The following is a 20,266-nucleotide window of genomic DNA, read 5'->3' as shown; positions in this document are numbered from 1 at the left end:
ATCAGTAACTAAAAACTGTTGTGTTTTTATGAAGATGCATCCATGCCCCTAGGGGTCAGTGTAAGTCCAAGATCACATATTCAAAAAATGACTGAGTGCACCTTTAAAGACATGATGATATTATGCGTGAGAATCAATCTTTTGAAGAGTATGTTTTTGTCTCTTGCTCAGGCATTGATCTAGAGAATATTGTGTACTACAAAGACAACACACACTACTTTGTCATGACGGCTAAGAAACAGAGCCTGCTGGACAAGGGTGTCATCATTCATGTGAGTTTGTTGGTGTTGAGTGAACTCTGCTTCAGCTTTCTGTAAGATGGAGTGACGATGACCAGACGTACAAAAACATAACAATGAAAGCTTAAGCAAGCTCAAGAGCACATCACTTGCTCTCTCATAAACACACACACACTTAGTACTTGGGCCTCATCATTGACGCACATTAGTGCTGGCACTGTCTGTACTGATCTAAATTATCGAGTGAGTCAAGTGTGTTAGAACTGAGCATGTGGGTGACTTTGTTCACTAAAATCCCATTTCAGATGGTGGCCAGCTTTACAAAATTATGCCTCCAAATCTTTCATCAAGCCAGTGCTTTTCACATTGTCTGAAGGCAAACATATTTCGTTTTCTGCAATGAATTTATATATCAATGCTGACATTCTAGATTAAAGTCAACTGACCCTATAATGACTTTCTTAAAACATGTTCCTGGTCTAATTGTGTATTTGTCAGTGCATGTTATTCCAAAAAATATAATGTTTTTATTTGTAATATTTCATCAAAATTAAAAAATGGTTTTCTTTTCGTCTGTTGTCATTGAGGCCATTCCGGCTAATGTTAAAGGGATAGTTCACCCAAAAATGAAAATTCTCTCATTTACTCACCCTCATGTCATCCCAGATGTGTATGACTTTCTTTCTTCTGCAGAACACAAATGAAGATTTTTAGAAGAAAATCTCCACCATACAATGTAAGTGAATGGTGGCTAGGACTTTGAAGCTCTAAAAAAGAGATAAGTCAGCATAAAGGTAATCCATAAGACTCCAGTGGTTTAATCAATATATTCTGAAGTGATCCAGTAGGTTTTGGGTGAGAACAGATCAAAATGTAACTCCTTTTTCACTGTACATCTTGCCATTGCAGTCTCTGGGCATGATCATGAATTCAAGCTCGATTACACTTCCTAGTGCTTGATGCTTGCACAGAGTGCTAGATGGCGCTATAGGTGTATAAGTGTAATCGAGCTTAAAATCACGATCACTAAGATGACTGCTGAGAAAAAAGGAGTTATATTTTGGTCTGTTCTCACCTAAAACCAATTGGATTACTTTAGCCATTGATTAAACCACTGGAGTCTAATGGATTACCTTTTTGCTGACTTTGTCTCCTTTTTGGAGCTTCAAATGTCTGGTCACCTTCCACTTGCATTGTATGGACCTACAGAGCTGAAATCTTCTTCTAAAAATGTTCGTTTGTGTTCTGCAGAAGACAAAAGTCATACACATATTAGATGGCATGAGGGTGAGTAAATGATGAGAGAATTTTATTTTTTGTGTGAACTATCCCTTTAAATGTTAACCAATAGCCAAATAGCTATTTAAACATTGTTTCAGGCTTCTGTTGTAGCAATGGAGCCTTTCTAATATCTTTCCAATACTTAACACATTAAATAGTTATTTATAAAGTTTATAAAGTAATTTTGTAACATTTCATCATTAATAGCAAATAATGATAGATTTGAAAAAGAAACATCACCATTGGCACACATTGAGATGCTAGAGGGTGAACTTCAACATTTTAAAGGTTTCATGACACTAACACATCATGAAAACTATGTAAAGAATATCACAGCAGTATGCTCGCACAGCCCTTGCGATGGCCCTTTTCCACCATACTTTTTTCCGTTGAATATCCTTTTTTTAAGTTTGAAGTACTTCCAATTTTGCAAATGCGTTTTCATGCTGACCTTGGAAGTTAGCTATGAAAAATAAGGTAGATATATGATATATATGATAGATATAGATAATGATATATGCTATTTACACCCCAGTGCAAATAGTGGATATTATTTGCACCCCAGCCCTGGTGCAAATAGTGTCAGATACTATTTTCACCCATATTTAAATACTAACATACAGTATATGGGCATCACTGCAACATGTTTGTTTATTTAGAGTCCCACAGATAGACTACATTAACCCCTACCCCTAAACCTAACCTTAACCTTACCTTAGAAAAAATAACCTTGGTTTTACCATGGTATTTTGTTGTAAATTTACAGCAACAACAAAATTAACCATAGCTACTATATTACCACCATAATACTGTATTAACACCATGGTTAATTGCATTAAAACTATGTTTTCTGACAAAAACATGGTTACTACAATGTTACTATATTATTGCAGCAATGCAATACACACATGTGATGCTGAGTCGCTGAAACAAGTGTAATCGGCAGACTCCTTCTCCAGATCAAACCCTTTTCTGCACTCCCCGACATTCACAGTGTCCAAATCACTGCGATGAAATCAACATTTATATTCATTTGTATCTATTATTTTAAGTAGTATTAAAGGAAACGTTAAGAATAGAAACAGGAAATCGGATGGAAAAAGAGTGGGACAAAAGGCAGACTCGAACTGGGGTCGTTAAGACAACACTACACATTCACACCGTCTTCACACCCCACGCCACTGCAGCAGTATTTATTGTCTAGTTTGTTGTATATTTCTGTGGTTCCACCAAACTATTAGGGTGCAAATTGTCACTCCGGAAAAATAATCGGCTATCATATCTCACATTACGGTCAGCAGACATTATTTTCTGTATGGTAACAGTTTTAATGTGTGTGCACTAGGATTATATCGACACTGAAGCACTGCTGAACAATGAGAACGTGAACCAAGAGGCTTTGTTGGCATATGCTCAAGAGGCTGCCGACTACGCCACCCACTACCAGCTGCCCACACTGGACTATGCCATGAACCACTGCGGTCAGTCTGATGTGGCCATGTTCGATTTCACAAGTATGCATGCGTCAGAGAATGCCGCTCTGGTCAGAGAGAGGTTTGGTCATAATTTACTGGTGGCATTAGTGGGAGACAGCCTTTTAGAGGTGAGGAGATTACGCCATTGTGCAATTATACTTAAATAATCATCTTCCATGTGCTTATTAAGATTTATAATTATTATGTTTGATATTGATGACTTGTGATTGTGGTTTTCTCTGCAGCCCTTCTGGCCTATGGGAACAGGCTGTGCCCGCGGCTTTCTGGCTGCTTTTGACACAGCTTGGATGGTGAAAAGTTGGGCACAGGGTGGAAGTCCACTCGAGGTATTGGCGGAGAGGTCAGTAAAGGTCAAAACACACGTTATCAGACTATAGCCTTTTTTGTGTCTTTAAAGGAATAGTTCTCCAAAAATGAAAATTCTGTCAACATTTATTCACCCACATTTGTTCCAAACACATATAATTTCCTTTCTTCTGTGGAACACAAAAGGAGATGTTTAGCAGAATTTAGAAGCTGCTCTTTTCCATACAATAAAAGTCAGTGGGGATATGCGAGGTCAAACTCCAAAAATGCCACCCCCAAAAATAGTATCAATTAAGTATCGTACAAGTGTTCAATATGACTTGTGTGCTAAATACACAAGCGCAAATGGGATTTGAGGGCTAAGGCAGAGGGCGATATTTTCAATGAATAACAACTGAAATTTAGCTTTGTTCCTCACACAAAGTTGTTGTATGGTTTCAAAAGACTGTGGTTATTGCATTTGAGTCATATTGAGTACTTTTATAATGCTGTTTTGCCACTTTTGGAGCTTAAAGGAATAGTTCACCTAAAAATGAAAATGTGTTCATCATTTTCTCACCCTCATGCCATCCCAGATGTGTATGACTTTCTTTCTTTAACAGAACACAAAGACTTTTAGAAGAAAGTCTCAGCTCTGTAGGTCCACACAATGCAAGTGAATGGTGTTCTCATCCACAATCAATTGGATCGTATCTGTAGACATGGATTAAACCACTGGAGTCATATTAATTACTTTTATGCTGTTTTTATGTGCTTTTTGGAGCTTCAATGTTTTGGCCACTATTCACTTGCATTGTATGGACGTACAGAACTGAAATATTCTTCTAAAAATCTTCATTTGTGTTCTGCAGAAGAAAGAAAGTCAATGAAGAGAGAATTGTCCTTTTTGGGCGAACTATTCCTTTACCAACGCTCAACCCTATTCACTTTCATAGCTTGGAAAAGAACACATGGCACATTCTGATAAATCACTCTTTTTGTATTCCATGGAATAAATAAAATAATGTTGTTTTGGAACAAGATTGAGAGTGAGTAAATGATGACAGAATTTCGATTTTTAGGTGAACTTCTGTATCCTTTTAATCAATGCTAATTTGTTGATTACAATGATGACTACAAAGATAATTGATTAAAGATGTACTTGTAATAACATCAACAACTCTGTTCATGTCATATTTTGTTTTCTAATTTTTTGTTCTCTGTAGAGAGAGCCTGTACCGATTGCTACCTCAGACAACACCTGAAAACATTGGCAAAAACTTCGATTTGTACACCATAGATCCAGGAACACGCTATCCAAACCTCAACTCTAACTGTGTGAGGCCACACCAGGTGAGATGACATCACTATTTTTGCACAATAAGCTATCATTAAAGCAAAAAGCCGTGAGAGGTTGTGCGTGACATTCATTTTACCATGCTTAAAGGGTGTGTTGTTTGTCACAATGTTTAACAGATTGACTAAAAGCTGCTTAACCCTGGCAACAGTTTATTTTGACTGTGATAACATTCACAATAAACAAATGCTGATAAAAATCACAATAAACATCGGCCAAGTTATATTGTCTTTTGGCCTTACCGTAGGTTGTTGATGGTTGACAAGCAACTTGCCACATTAAAGGGAATAGTTCACCCAAAAATGAAAATTCTATTATGATTTACTCACCCTGACAATTGTGTATTTGTCAGTGCATGTTATTCCAAAAAATAGAATGTTTTTGTTTGTAATCTTTCATCAAAATTAAAAAATGGTTTTCTTTTCGTCTATTGTCATTGAGGCCATTCCAGCTAATGTTAAAGGGATAGTTCACCCAAAAATGAAAATTCTCTCATTTACTCACCCTCATGCCATCCCAGATGTGTAAGACTTTCTTTCTTCTGCAGAACACAAATTAATGAATGGTGAATGGTGACCAAAACTTTGAAGCTCAAAAAGCATATAAATGCAGCATAAACATAATCCATATGACTCCAGTGGTTTAATTCATGTCTTTAGAAGCTATATGATAGGTGTGGGCAGAAACTGCATTAACCAAAAATTCTCCGTCATTTACCGATTTTTTTTTTTATTTTTTTTTATTTATTATTTTTTATTTTTATTTAAATTTTTTGAAAGATTGATGGAAAATTTTAAATGCTGTCTGTCATTTTGACAGATAAAAAAATAAAAACATTTTCACCTAGTGCATCAGTTTTGACTTTATTGTCACTCTCACACAAACTCCCGTTGCGTGCGTGCGTGTGTGTGTGTGTGCCTTGTTTATCGCCTGGTTTTAAGATGCATATTAACAGGCATCATCACCATTAACACCTGGTAGCGTGCGTCTCTTTTGACCAAGTGTGTTCGGATTTCGAGGAAAGGTCTGAATAATTGACTGCATATATCAGTCATTACGTTAGTGTGTTACAGCATGATCAGTGTGTCACTTTATTATTATAAAGCACAAAAAAAGTATTGCAACAAAATTAAATTGCGAAAAAGCGGCGCACCGTTTCAGCCAATTACTTGCATTTAATCTAAGTGGCAAACATTAGCCTTCATTTAGAGCAGAATTGTCATTCATTTAGAGGAGTACCTGCATTAGAGCTTCAGAGGTGCTTGTGCTTCTCATCTGTGACTATTATTACAGGCTATCAGGTACATTGAAAAAGTTATGTGAACCTGTGCATTTTCTGATTGGATGTTTATTTCATTTAAAAGCCGCATGTACTGGTAAAGTTTAAAAATCTTGTTTTAGCGCAGCGGTTGATTGACAAGTAGCTACTTTCACCAAAGAATTCCTTGGTTTCATCAGACATGCACATGGGGAGTCAATATCATTAAGCCTATCCACTTTCATATATATGTCATTATAATGGATGCTACGCCCCTGAATGTAGTACTTATAAAATTAAAAACAAGTATGTCTATAAAAATAGACCATGACGGAAATTTTACAGCTCAGTCCGTCAGAGTGACGGATACATATTTTTTCTAGCCCAACCTCTGGGTGTTGGTGAGAAAGAGATCAATATTTAAGTCCTTTTTTAATATAAATCTCCCCTTTCACTTTCACTTCCACATTCTTATTTTAGTTTTTGCCGATTCACATTCTTTGTGCATATGGCCACTTACTTGTCAGGGATGGTCAAAGGTGGAGATTTATAGTAAAAAAGGGACTTAAATATTTATCATATCTCTTCGGAAGACATGGATTTAATCACTGGAGTCGTATGGATTGCTTTTATTTATTTATTTATTTATTTATTATTATTTTTTTATGCTGCCTTTATGTGATTTTTGGAGCTTCAAAGTTCTGGCCACCATTGACTTGCATTGTATGGACCTACAGAGCTGAAATATTCTTCTAAAAATCTTCATTAGTGTTCTGCAGAAGAAAGAAAGTCATACACATCTGGGATGGCTTGAGGGTGAGTAAATGATGAGAGAATTTTCATTTTTGGGTGAAATATTCCTTTAATGTAGTATTCAATTGTGGTCAGAGGTGTGTGTAAATCTGCAGTCTTTGCTCATAATGGCAAAACATGGCTCATCCAAACAGACTTTAGAAACTCAAGCTTTTCATTTTATAAAATTATACAGTCTCTGCAATTTTTTTTGCTTATAATTGCTTTAAATACAGCTCATCCAAACATATTTAAGCAACTGGAGCTATGCATTTTATAAAGTAACATTTCTATTATTCAGAGGGTCTGTTATTATTGTTTTTCTCCTGTGCAGGTCCGTAACAACTATATCTGTGGAGAGATGAAGTTGTGCTCTCTGGAACGAGCCGCCACGATACGCCGCCCTGTTAACTTGGCCAGGCGAGGTTAGAAGTACCTTCTTAACAATTTGACACATACAGTATCTGTAATTATCCTCTGCTCTTTTATTTTTGAGTTCCTCAAGATGGTTGAGAATGAGTTGCCATCATATGATAATAGCAGACAAAAAGAATAGACGAGAAACTATAAAATAATTTCAAAGTGTATACAGCATTCCTTTCTACAGCAGATAACAGCCAGCTCCTGTTTTAGGAACTTTCTGAAAACAGCTGAGAAAGTGCACTCCTCCCAAGATGTGGCAGGCTCAGGGAGAGGCAGAATTAATCTCTGTTGAGGGAGTTTGACCCAGTCTGAGTTTTGTTATTACCAACAGAGCCAAAGTGAGAAGTGTACAAGTAGAAATAGATCACTTACCGTCTTTATGCTCTCAGGAGGAAGGAACGCTCCAGACATACTCCTCATTAAAGGGATAGTTCACCCAAAACAGAATAATTTGTCATCATTTACTCACCCTCATGTTATTTGAAACGTACCGTATGACTTTCTTTCTTCAGTGGAACACTTTCATGAAAAGACCAAGTGTTAATGTCCACCAAGATGGATTCGAGACGGGTTTAAATCGATCACTCAAACCGTATTCTATTCGAAACTCGGTCAAGTGTAAATGCATATGTAAACTTTACTCTGCCCAAACAGCACGATGTCAGCATTGGGAAAATGCAAAGCATAACAGCTGCTACCGAATATTTGCATAGAGCTTGTGTCGTGCAATAAACAACAACAAAAAACGGATGCACGTTGTAGAACAGACAGAACTTTTTTTTATTCATTTATTTGATGCAGATCGCTAACGAAACTGAAACTAAACACTAAACACCGACAATAAGCAGAGCTGACGTGGACGACACATCTTACCCACGACAAGCCCGGAGAGGAAAAATACACAGCACGCACTGGCCAAAGTCACTTGGAATCATATAATAAATCACATCTTTTAAATCCGCTGTCCAGCATTAGCATAAACATGGAAGTGAACTCTGTTTTATTTGCATATAGCGTGGGAATTGAAGATCCCATTTATTTATGTGGCCGAGTGTAAATGGAATGAGCTTATTCGATCTGATAGCAACTGGATCATTTAAAACGCATGAAGTGACTAGGTGTAAATACCCCCAAAAGCACACATTGACTGAGTCTGTCAAGCCACAAAAAATATAAAATATAACCATAAAAGTAGTCCAAACGACTTTGCACTCTAAGTCTTCTGAAGCCACATGATTTGACAATTTATGTCAATACTGTACATAGAGAATCTTCCCAGAGGGCAAAATGTACTGTATAGCAAAGGGGAAAATTTACAGTAAATAACAACATGCTAGTTGCTACAGTGAGTAATGGCTACTGATGTTGTTGATTTCGGTCTGTTCCTCACACAAAGCTATCACATGGCACTGGAATATAGAGCATTAGTTGTATGGACTACTTTTATAGTGCTTTTTTGTCTTTTGTGGACCAAGAGTTCAATCCCAGTCCTAAGCTCGGGCCCCTCCGTTATGGGCAACATGCCGAATCTGTTACCTTAATGCGCTCCAGGACTATATGAACCAGTGAATTTATGAAACTTCAAATACACATCAATACATGATGTCAGTTAAAAATGTGCTGGTTTTGCACTTTACTGTAGAACTTCCTTTTTTCTGGCAATATTTGCCTCTTAAGAGGAAATGAAGCATATAGAAATACCACATTTCTCAGTGCTGTGGTCATGCTGCTGTTTCTTTCTTTTTTTCTCCCCTTTTCTCCCCAATGCAATCTAAGTCCTCGTGGTGGTGTAGTGACTCGCCTCAATCCGGGTGGCGGACGAATCTCAGTTTTCTCTGCGTCTGAGACCGTCAAACTGCGCATCTTATCACGTGGCTTGTTGAGCGCATTACCGCGGAGACATAGCGTGTATGGAGGCTTCACGCTATTCTCCGCGGCATCCACGCACAACTCACCGAGAGCGAGAACCACATTATAGCAACCACGAGGAGGTTACCCCATATGACTCTACCCTCCCTAGCAACCGGGTCAATGTGGCTGCTTAGGAGACCTGGCTGGAGTCACTTAGCATGCCCTAGATTCGAACTCGCGACTCCAGGTCTGTCTGGTAGTCAGTGTCTTTACTCGCTGAGCTACCCAGGCCCCATGCTGCTGTTTCTTAACTTGATCACAATAAATCTTTTCAGCTCTTGCAATTCTATTATGAAGAGCTGTATTGTTGACACATGGCTTTAGTGTGTCTATAAACAGTTGGAAGCTGTCAGGGTGACACAGTGCTCTGAGACATTAATAAATTGTGTGTTGCATAATAGGAAGGTTATGTTGCTTCAAGATTGATGAGGCAAGATCAGACACTTGACTAAGAGAAGACGTCATCTTGACTCTTATTCCAGATCAGCCCTTTGTATATTTAGTCTTGTGGATTTGGTGTGGTCCTCGTGATATATAACATTATGTTATGATATTGTGTGTTGTTTTTTTTTTCTCCTGGAGAGCAAAGAGATTAAATGGAGAACAAATGGAGACTTCTGCATCAGTCACCTGCTACTCAGATTTTTCTCCTGAGAAACAGACCCTAATAATCTCAAATGTGTCTCTAGAGTTACAGATCTCAACAATGTCTCAAACTGTGCTCATATTTGCGAAGATACCAAGGTCTGCTCTCAAAAGTCAAGGATTTCAATATGAACTCAAAATTTCTCATCAAATTCTTCCAAGACCAAATCCACATGAATTTTATAGCACTATGTTCTTACTATATGTTAACGATTATGTCGTTTGTGTCTACTTTTAATTCTCCTCTGGAATTTTAGAAGGAACATCTTCCCATTGATACTTGAATGAGACATAATTGAGAGCTCCATTATGCTGTGTGTGTTTGGATGGTTTACGAGGACATTTTTTTTTAGGTTACAAACTGATAATTACAAGGGTATTATGCTATAAATGTTGTTTATGAGGACATTTCTAGTGTCCCCATAATTCAAATCGCTTCAAAAACATACTAAACGGTGTTATTTTGAAAATGTAAAAATTTAGAACATTTTTTGTGAGGGTTAGGTTTAGGGTTAGGGGATAGAATCTATAGTTCGTACAGTATAAAAATGATTATGTCTATGGAGAGTCCTCATAAAGATAGCCACACCAACATATGTGTGTGTGTGTGTATGTGCGTGTGTATGTGCGTGTGTGTGATTTAAACAGAGTCTGAGATTAGGCCCAGTCGGTTACTGACGTGGTGTCAGAAGCAGACGGAGGGCTACAGGGGTGTGAGTGTGACTGACCTCACTTCCTGTTGGAGCAGTGGTTTGGCTCTCTGCGCTCTCATTCATCACTTCAGACCTCAACTCATGTGAGACCAACACTTCTCATCATCTCTCTTATGCAGGGAAGAATAAAAAATAAATAAAAATAAGCATTACATTAAAAATGTGTTGATAGCATCCTGATATAGTAGAATCACCAGTAAACTAAATATTTGAATGACCCTTACAAAAAAGTACTGTGGTGGTATTATAGTATCAAATGGTTATTCAAAGGTATTTGGAACTGAATGATTTCCAGAATCATGTGTCACGATACTTACATTGTACTCCAAGGTAATTAAAATATTATAAAATTTGCACCTTATTCAAAAACCATGGTATTGTGGACATGTACCATGATTTTTTAATAAGGTACAAATGTAATAATATTTTTAGACATATACTAAGGTAATACCATATTTTATAGACATGTACCATGGTAAAAAAAAAACAAAAAAAACATGGTACATGGCCACAAAAACATAATATTACCATGGTACATGTCTAAAATACATTATGTTATTACCATGGTACTTGTCTAAAAATAAAATTTCATTTGTACCTTGCCCAAAACCCATGGCACATGTACAAATAACATGGTATTGCCACAGTACCATATTAAAAAAATGTCCACAAAAGATGGTGCATGTGTAAAAAGCACATGATATTACCATGTTATCATGTCCAAGAAACATGGTATTTGTGTAAAAAGCACATGGTAATACCATGGCTCTTTTTGTAAAGGCAAAAATCTTTAACCAGCATGGCTGTTGGAATAAATTAATGTCAGCAGGTGTTCATTGTATTATGCAAACCCATACTGACTCCCACTGAATCTCTTAATACATAATAATCAGGGTATGATTACTATATTACTTTATTTAACCACCAGCCACAGTGGCGGGTGAATGCCCAATTTTACCAACTTTTCCACTATGATTTTTCATATATATTTATACAGTATATATATATATATATATATATATATATATATATATATATATATATATATATATATATATATATATATATATTCAAAAGTGTGCATGTGAATCACACACGCATCACACACGCACCCTTTTTTTTTTTTTTAATTTGGAATGGCCAATTCCCAATGAGCTTTTAAGTCCTCGTGGTCACGTAGTGATTCGCCTCAGTCCGGGTGGCGGAGGATGAATCCCAGTTGCCTCCGTGTCTGAGATCGTCAACCCGCGCATCTTATCACGTGGCTTGTTGAGCGCGTTGCCACGGAGACATAGCGTGTGTGGAGGCTTCACGCCACCCACCGCGGCATCCATGCTCAACTCACCACGCGCCCCACCCGAGAACGAACCACATTATAGCGATCACGAGGAGGTTACCCCATGTGACTCTACCCTCCCTAGCAACCGGGCCAATTTGGTTGCTTAGGAGACCTGGCTGGAGTCACTCAGCATGCCCTTGGATTCGAACTAGCGAACTAGTTAGTGGGGTGGTAGCCAGCGTCTTTATCACTGAGCTACCCAGGCCCCCCCTCTTTCATCTGTTCTTTCAAATATAATTGAGTGTGCTTCTTCAAACACGCGTCTTTGTGTCTATTGCCATTTATTGTCATTTGTCACTCCGACGTCTTACAGGCGGGTAAATGAGCTAAATTACCCACCACTGTGCATGAAACATCTGCATTTGGCAGATGCTAATTTCATACCCTGGTAGTAATGTAGGACAACATAAAAGGACCAATATGGCAGTCCCACGCAAACAGTAGTACACGTGAGAGTTTGATCAGACGAGTAAAACCCCAAGCATGGAATAAAGTCTTTAAACACATTAAACAAATATTTAATCTGCCTCCTGTAATACTGCACCCACAAATCATGTTTTGTGTTGGCAACAGATCCAGTCAACTCTCCTGTATGTTTATAAGCTTTTGCTTTAACACACTTAGTTACTGTGTAATCCTAAACATGAACAGGACATGTGAAAAGCACTTTGACCTCTTGAGAAACTGCTTTCCCATGCTACAGCTGTTTTCCTTCTGAGAATAGATATCCAGTGCACACGGTATTCATTTAAACAGAGTGACTGTTCAAATTTAACATAAGTGTGAACAGCGTAACCATGTGCAAAATTTCACACACTTTATCTAGAGCTATTTTTCACATCTGTCAGTCTGGACTGTCAAAAGTTGTTTAAACTAAGGACGTTTGATAACTTCAGATTGTCCATTCTCCGTAGAGTAGCTTGTTTAACTCATGTCATGCTCTTTATTATCACATTATTTCCTGTAGCGATTACGACTCTCTGAATGAGCAAGACTGTGCCAAAAACCTGCAGCTGGCATTTGATGTGGCAGAGAAAGAGTTTGGCATCAAGCCTTTCATCACAGGGAAAGAACTGTCGTCAGGTCAGGAGCCAGACAAGACCAGCATGGTGAACTACCTCTCCAAGTTCTACGAGCTCTTCCGGGGAACGCCTCTACCTCCCTCAGGTAGACCACGAAAGGGCTGTTCAGACCGAATGCATTCTTGCGCTAAAAAATGATAGACGAATGAAACAGAACGCATGTGTCTCTAGACAAGTTTTTAAAAGTTGTCACAGCATCTAAAAACGTGGCACTCCTCCATGAAATGCTGAAAAAACAGTGAAATGTGGCACATCGGTCAAAGACTTCCATCTAGTGCAAGTTTACTATGGGCGGGCGCATTAGTGTGGTAAAAGTTTAGTTTCTTAAATTAGTTTCGTACTCAGCTTCAAAAATGTACATGAATGGGCTTTGCTTTTGTGACAACTTGGTGACATTGATTAACAAATATGGCCTAACTGCTCTGATCTGTTACCACATGAATGCCGTTTGTAATGCCAAAATTGCCTGAGTAATATTTATTTCACTCAGAAACAGACAGATAGCGAGTAAAACACACACCAAATAGAACTGATATCAATTCCCAATATTTTGATCCGTTAAGAAAGTTTTCTTTAATGCATTTATGCAACATTGTGTCAAAATGGTACAAGCCTGTCCTACTGAAATGCATGTGAAATCAAATAAACAAGAATTAGGCCAGAAGTAATACAAAAGCAATCAGATCCAAGAGATTATGTTACTGACTACGGATTCATGTAACAGACTAATCTACCCAGCACTGTATATATATATATATACCGATCAGCCACAACATTACAACCACCTGCCTAATATTGTGTATGTCCCCTTTGTGCCTCCAAAACTGCGCCAACCCGCATCTCAGAATAGCATTCTGAGATTATATTCTTCTCACCACAATTGTACAGAGTGGTTATCTGAGTTACCGTAGACTTTGTCAGTTCAAACCAGTCTGGCAATTCTCTGTTGACCTCTCTCATCAACAAAGCGTTTCCGTCCACAGAACTGCCGCTCGCAGGATGCTTTTTGTTTTTGGCACCATTCGGAGTAAATTCTAGAGACTGTTGTGTGTGAAAATCCCAGGAGATCAGCAGTTACAGAAATACTCAAACCAGCCCATCTGGAACGAGGGGGACCTACACAACATTAGGCAGATGATTTTAATGTTGTGGCTGATTGGTGTGTGTGTGTGTGTGTGTGTGTATATATATATATATATATATATATATATACACACACACATATATATGTGTTTCTTTTTTTCTTTTTTTTCTTTTTTTACATAGTAAAAACCTATTTCCTGCCTTAAACCTCCATCTGGTTTGATTTTGCATAAGGTGTGCCTATTAACGAATTGCACTATGCATTTATGGAAAGCCCCAAAAGAGAAACATTTTATCTAGCTTCTTGTGCTGGAGTTCATCAATGTTACACAATTCCTTCTGTCATACATTCTGCCATGTCAGGAATGTATGTCTGCCCTGAACCTGGTTACCGCCATAAGGATCTTCACTCTGAAGCGAAGAGATAAAAATGCTACATAACATATTGCCTCACCTCACAGATGTTAAATAGTATACCTATCCTACACCAGAAGCAAGCCTGATGCCAGCTAATTTAGATACATTCTTTTTGCATAAAGTCACTAGATGTTTCTTCTAAAAGTTTCCAGGAAATACATCTCCAGTTTTTTATGAGTTGGCATCTTCTAGGAAAATCAAGCTGCAATATAAACCTTATTATTTCATAGTCTGATTACAATGCTTCTCAGATGTAGTTGTTTATTGCCATATGTCATGCAAATGTTTCTGTCTTGTGGTATATTGTAGATTCAAAGCGAGAGGGAGATGCAAATAGGGAGAAATGTCTATCGAATTCTCCCAGACCTGTTTACAAGTCACTGAGTTCACTTCAGCCTCGAAAACGCATACCCAAGGTAGTATGCAATGGGTAAATTACTTGGTTCATGGCATTAAGTTTAGACTTTGCTTTGAAATTCCTAAAGCAATATCTGTCGCTTATTATTCCTTTACTTTTTAGAATGACAAAAAGGTTGAAGACAATGATGCCATCTTCAAGAGAAGACGAACATTTTACTACTTAGAAGAGGTCAGTATTTCAGTTTTGTTGTATATTGTGACAACACTGTGAAGCCACCCATCTGAAAGGAAAAAAGTGAAACTGATTTCTAATTGGTGTACCTCTCTGGCAGACTACCAAGTCATCCAATCAGAGCTCTATAGCCAGTGAGGTGCGGGAACTGAAGGAAAACAAGGTCAAGTTTATGGCCACTCAACTACTGGCAAAGTTTGAAGACAGCAGAGCAAGTTGCTCTCTTCGCAGACAGGTAAGGACTAGTAAACCATAACTTTGTGTGCCTGACAACATGCCATCAGTGATTTACATTCTATTTTCTTAAAGGGATAGTTCGTCCAAAACTAAAAATTCTGTCATAATTTACTCACCCCCATGTCTCTCCAAACCTCTATGCGTTTCTTTTTTCTGTGGAACACAAAAGATATTTTTAATTATGTCTCAGTGTTTTATTGTCCATACAATGAAAGTCAATGGGGTCCAGTGTTGTTTTAGACCCCATTGACTTTCATTGTGTGGACAAAAACAGTTGAAACATTCTTCTAAATATCATCTTTTGTGTTCGGCAGAAAAAAGAAATGCATACAGGTTTGATGCGACATGAGGTAAATGATGACAGAATTTTCATTTTGAGGTAAACTATCCCTTTAAAAAATGGTCTCAAACTTTGTCCCGGGAGAATCACTCATGCTTTAATAGAGCTGACCTGACCCTCAGTTCTTTACCTATTTATTCCTTTCTTTTCTTACTCCAATAAACTCTTCTTTCTCTGTTTTCTGTTTTTTCTTCCTGTCCTGCTGATTCTGGCTTCCTGTCTCTGAAATGGCTCCTCTTTTAATGATCTCAGTCTGATTCTAATGACGAGAGGCCTTCGAGACCTCCATCACTTGATATGACTGACAGCCCTCTGTTTAACATTATCAGGAAGAAAATTTCTCCACCCCCACCCCCTATAAAACAGGTATAAACTACCCCTCCCCCCGCAAATGTCATTCTACATCAGGGGTTCTCAATGGGGACAGTACCGGCATTCAAAGGATGCCAGGGGCCGCTGAGAGCAAATTTGTAGAGAGGCGGGCGTTAGGTTACAAATGGGGGGCGTTTATTAGTCATAATAATCAAGTCTATCGCCAAGTTTCTCTTTGCATTAAAACATTTATCTAGACTTGGAGTATATCAGATAGTTCACAATTATACGGGTTGGTACACATTTGTACTGCTGTTCGTCTTATTTTGAAGTCTAGCGACGCATCTGAAGTATCAAGTTTAGCAGCGTCAAATACACAGGCGGAGGCACAAACACGGCTTTAGCACCTGTATGGCTCTGTAGATGGATGCGGCTCAATGGAAAGAGCAGCGCGTGCGCAAAGCTCTCAAAGCTCGAGCTCTTAAACTCGCAGCTTTGCGAGAATCAGTGAGAAGCAAGGCGCGAGAAGCGGAAACCATTTGAATTCGGCACAGAATTCTACATCACCACCCTTGAATTTACTATAGTAACACTTACTGTACTTCAGGCAGAAATACATTGATAATAAATATTATTGTATCACTACTTCAGCTCTATTAAATTTGTCATAGGCTACATTAGGGGATTGAGGGAATATAATAAATTTTTGTTACAACTTTATTTTTAATATATTAAATAACTTAAATTTATTGTTTTTACATGAGTTTAGAGTAGGTCTACTGTTTATAATTACAAAAATGCCATAGTTTGTTTATAGAAATCATGTTACATCTAACTATGGTAGTGAAGAAGATCCATGCTTCCATGTGTTTACTATGGTCTTGTTACAAATACCACTGTTAAAACTATCCAAATAAATAATTAAAGAATAAATTATAATTTTCAAAAAGGCAAATGTAAAATATACTAACAATATCACTTTTATTATTAGTTTCTGTGTTCATATTTTCATTTTATAGGCCCCAGATATAGCCCACCATCTGCTTGAATTAAGAAATGCAAGGTTTGGTCTCACATTCATGACGCGTAAGCCTGCTGAATTTATTAACAAAATGGGGGCGGCTGGGGTAAGGGAATGAAGTAGGTGGGGCGTTCATCAAAAAAAGGTTGAGAACCACTGTTCTACACCAACAATCACCACTTTCAGTACATTGGTATTACTGATGCTATCGCTATACCAAGGTACTGCCACAACATGGTCACACACATGTATTATATATCCATGTAAACTGGTGTTATACATTTTCCCAAACTATACAATGTCACAGTAAAACTACTGCAGTGTAAATCAGTGTATATCTCTGCCTCCAGATACTATAAGGGCACACTCAGCTCTCCAAAGTGTGCATGTATTATCAGTATTACATTTTTATATCCAGCACTGCCCACATGTGCTGTGTTCACAGTTTCCATCCGTTGCCTGTATACAACACAATGAGGAATGCTTGGCTCCTCTCTTCCTCTCGCTTCATTCCAGTCCTCTGAATTCACAGAGGAAACCAAACCACCCATCCCACACACACACTCACACTCAGTCAGAGGCTAAGAACACAGGATGTGCTGCCACCTGCCACTCAGCAGTGTTGGCCATGACTGCAATGCTCCAGCGCCTCCAGAAGTTGGAAAATAAGATTAGCCAGGTGATCAAACACCCATCTGCTTCTTCCACTTCCTCCTCTTCTTCCTCTTTCTCTTCCTCTTCTTCTTCCACTTTCTCTTCCTCTTCTTCTTCCAATTACTCTTCCTCTTCCTCTTCTTCTTCCACTTCCTCTTCTTCTTCCACTTTCTCTTCCTCTTCTTCTTCCACTTTCTTTTCTTCTCCCTCTTCTACTTCCTCTTCCACTTCCTCATCTTCTTCTTCAACTTTCCCTTCCTCTTCCAATTCCTCTCCTTCTTCCACTTTCTCTTCCTGCTCTTCTTCCACTTTATTTTCTTCTCCCTCTTCTACATCCTCTTCCATTTCCTCATCTTCTTTTTCCACTCCCTCTTCTTCTTATTCTTCCACTTCCACTTCCTGTTCTTCTCCCTCTTCCACTTCCTCTTCCACTTCCTCATCTTCTTCTTCCACTTTCTCTTCCTATTCTTCTTCCACTTTCTTTTCTTCTCCCTCTTCTACTTCCACTTTCTCTTCCTCTTCTTCTTCCACTTTCTCTTCTTCTTTCAATTTCTCTTCCTCCCCTTCTTCCACTTCCTCTTCTTCTTCCACTTTCTCTTCCTTTTCTTCCACTTTCTCTTCCTCTTCTTCTTCCACTTTCTTCTCTTCTCCCTCTTCTACTTCCTCTTCCACTTCCTCATCTTCTTCTTCCACTTTCTTTTCTTCTCCCTCTTCCACTTCCTCTTCCACTTCCTCATCTTCTTCTTCCACTTTCTCTTCCTATTCTTCTTCCACTTTCTTTTCTTCTCCCTCTTCTACTTCCACTTTCTCTTCCTCTTCTTCTTCCACTTTCTCTTCTTCTTTCAATTTCTCTTCCTCCCCTTCTTCCACTTCCTCTTCTTCTTCCACTTTCTCTTCCTTTTCTTCCACCTTCTCTTCCTCTTCTTCTTCCACTTTCTTCTCTTCTCCCTCTTCTACTTCCTCTTCCACTTCCTCATCTTCTTCTTCCACTTTCTCTTCCTCTTCTTCTTCCTCTTCCACTTCCTCTTCTTCTTTCACTTTCTCTCCCTCCTCTTCTTCCACTTTATTTTCTTCTCCCTCTTCTACTTCCTCTTCCATTTCCTCATCTTCTTCTTCTTCTTCTTCCACTTCCTCTTCCTCTTATTCTTCCTCTTCCACTTCCTGTTCTTCTCCCTTTTCCACTTCCTCTTCCTCTTCTTCTTCCATTTCCTCATCTTCTTCTTCTACTTTCTCTTCCACTTCCTCTTCCACTTCCTCATCTTCTTCTTCCACTTTCTCTTCCTATTCTTCTTCCACTTTCTTTTCTTCTCCCTCTTCTACTTCCACTTTCTCTTCCTCTTCTTCTTCCACTTTCTCTTCTTCTTTCAATTTCTCTTCCTCCTCTTCTTCCACTTCCTCTTCCTTTTCTTCCACTTTCTCTTCCTCTTCTTCTTCCACTTTCTCTTCTTCTTTCAATTTCTCTTCCTCCCCTTCTTCCACTTTCTCTTCCTTTTCTTCCACTTTCTCTTCCTCTTCTTCTTCCACTTTTTTCTCTTCTCCCTCTTCTACTTCCTCTTCCACTTCCTCATCTTCTTCTTCCACTTTCTCTTCCTCTTCTTCTTCCTCTTCCACTTCCTCTTCTTCTTTCACTTTCTCTTCCTCCTCTTCTTCCACTTTATTTTCTTCTCCCTCTTCTACATCCTCTTCCATTTCCTCATCTTCTTCTTCTTCTTCTTCCACTTCCTCTTCCTCTTATTCTTACTCTTCCACTTCCTGTTCTTCTCCCTTTTCCACTTCCTCTTCCACTTCCTCTTCTTCTTCCACTTTCTTTTCTTCTCCCTCTTCTACTTCCTCTTCCATTTCCTCATCTTCTTCTTCTACTTTCTCTTCCTCTTCTTCTTCCACTTTCTTTTCTTCTCCCTCTTCTACTTCCTCTTCCACTTCCTCATCTTCTTCTTCCACTTTCTCTTCCTCTTCTTCTTCCACTTTCTCTTCCTCTTCTTCTTCCTCATTTTTCAAAGCTCTTCTTCATCCTCTTCTTCCACTTCCTCTATTTTATTATCTTCATCTTCTTCCTCTGCTTCTTCCACACTCTCTTCCTCATCTTTCTTTTCTTCCTCCTCATGTTCTTCTTCCTCTTTTTCATCTTTCTCTTCCTCCTTGTCTTCTTCTTCTTCCTCTTCATCTTCCACTTTTGTCTTTCTCTTCCTTTTCTTCCTCTTTTTCTTCCTCTTTCTCTTCCTCCTCATCACTCTCTTTTCCTCTTCTTTTTCTTCTTCCCCTTCTTCCTCTTCTTTCTCTTCTTCATCATCTTTCTCCTCATCTTCCTCTTTGCCATTTTCCTCTTTGTCTCTCTCTTCTTCTTCTTTGTCTTTTTCTTCTTCCTCTTCCTCTTCTTTCTATTTGTATTATAAGTAGTACTGCCTAAGTTTTCGCATTTTTAATATTTAGTCTAGTTTTGATATTAAGCTAATCTGTTTATCACCATTTAATTAAACACAGATAAAGTCAACATGTAACATAGCCCATTTGACTTCAATAATGTGTTGTGTTTTCCAGGTAAAACAGGATATTTTAGAAGAAAAAACATAGGATGGGAGTTTGTTCATCAGGAATAGGTGGAATTGTGAAAAGTTATTGGGTCACTTTTGAGTCCATGTTTCTTTCTCTTCTGTCCCCAATTGAAACACTAAGCTATGAAAGAACAAATTTATTTATAAAATGAAATCCAGATCAGATTTGAACAAAAGTCAAGTCTTTTGCAATCTTTGTATGGCAGAATGTAATAAACAAGTGTGAAATATCATCTG

At 38.3% G+C, this 20,266-nt stretch overlaps 1 protein-coding gene across 3 annotated transcripts in view; it reads left to right on the top strand.

Annotated features, from left to right (window-relative positions):
- The window catches only part of LOC127440450 (F-actin-monooxygenase mical2b-like), an 87,345-nt gene that overhangs the window by 49,947 nt on the left and 17,132 nt on the right, over window positions 1-20,266 (top strand). For 2 of the 3 annotated variants that reach the window (XM_051697023.1, XM_051697032.1), the window contains exons 7-16: window positions 172-272; window positions 2,866-3,123; window positions 3,241-3,356; window positions 4,528-4,654; window positions 7,043-7,133; window positions 10,336-10,483; window positions 12,707-12,906; window positions 14,631-14,737; window positions 14,842-14,910; window positions 15,014-15,148. In XM_051697023.1, the coding sequence (XP_051552983.1) occupies window positions 172-272; window positions 2,866-3,123; window positions 3,241-3,356; window positions 4,528-4,654; window positions 7,043-7,133; window positions 10,336-10,483; window positions 12,707-12,906; window positions 14,631-14,737; window positions 14,842-14,910; window positions 15,014-15,148 (1,352 nt within the window). Of the gene's footprint in view, window positions 1-171; window positions 273-2,865; window positions 3,124-3,240; window positions 3,357-4,527; window positions 4,655-7,042; window positions 7,134-10,335; window positions 10,484-12,706; window positions 12,907-14,630; window positions 14,738-14,841; window positions 14,911-15,013; window positions 15,149-15,742; window positions 15,857-17,268; window positions 17,503-20,266 lie in introns of all 3 variants that reach the window. The other variant, XM_051697041.1, reaches the window with a different exon arrangement.

The sequence above is a fragment of the Myxocyprinus asiaticus genome, chromosome 1 (assembly GCF_019703515.2).
Source record: "Myxocyprinus asiaticus isolate MX2 ecotype Aquarium Trade chromosome 1, UBuf_Myxa_2, whole genome shotgun sequence".
NCBI lineage: Eukaryota > Metazoa > Chordata > Actinopteri > Cypriniformes > Catostomidae > Myxocyprinus > Myxocyprinus asiaticus.
Note: the sequence above shows the minus strand (reverse complement) of the source record. Positions and strands in the feature narration are given on the sequence as shown.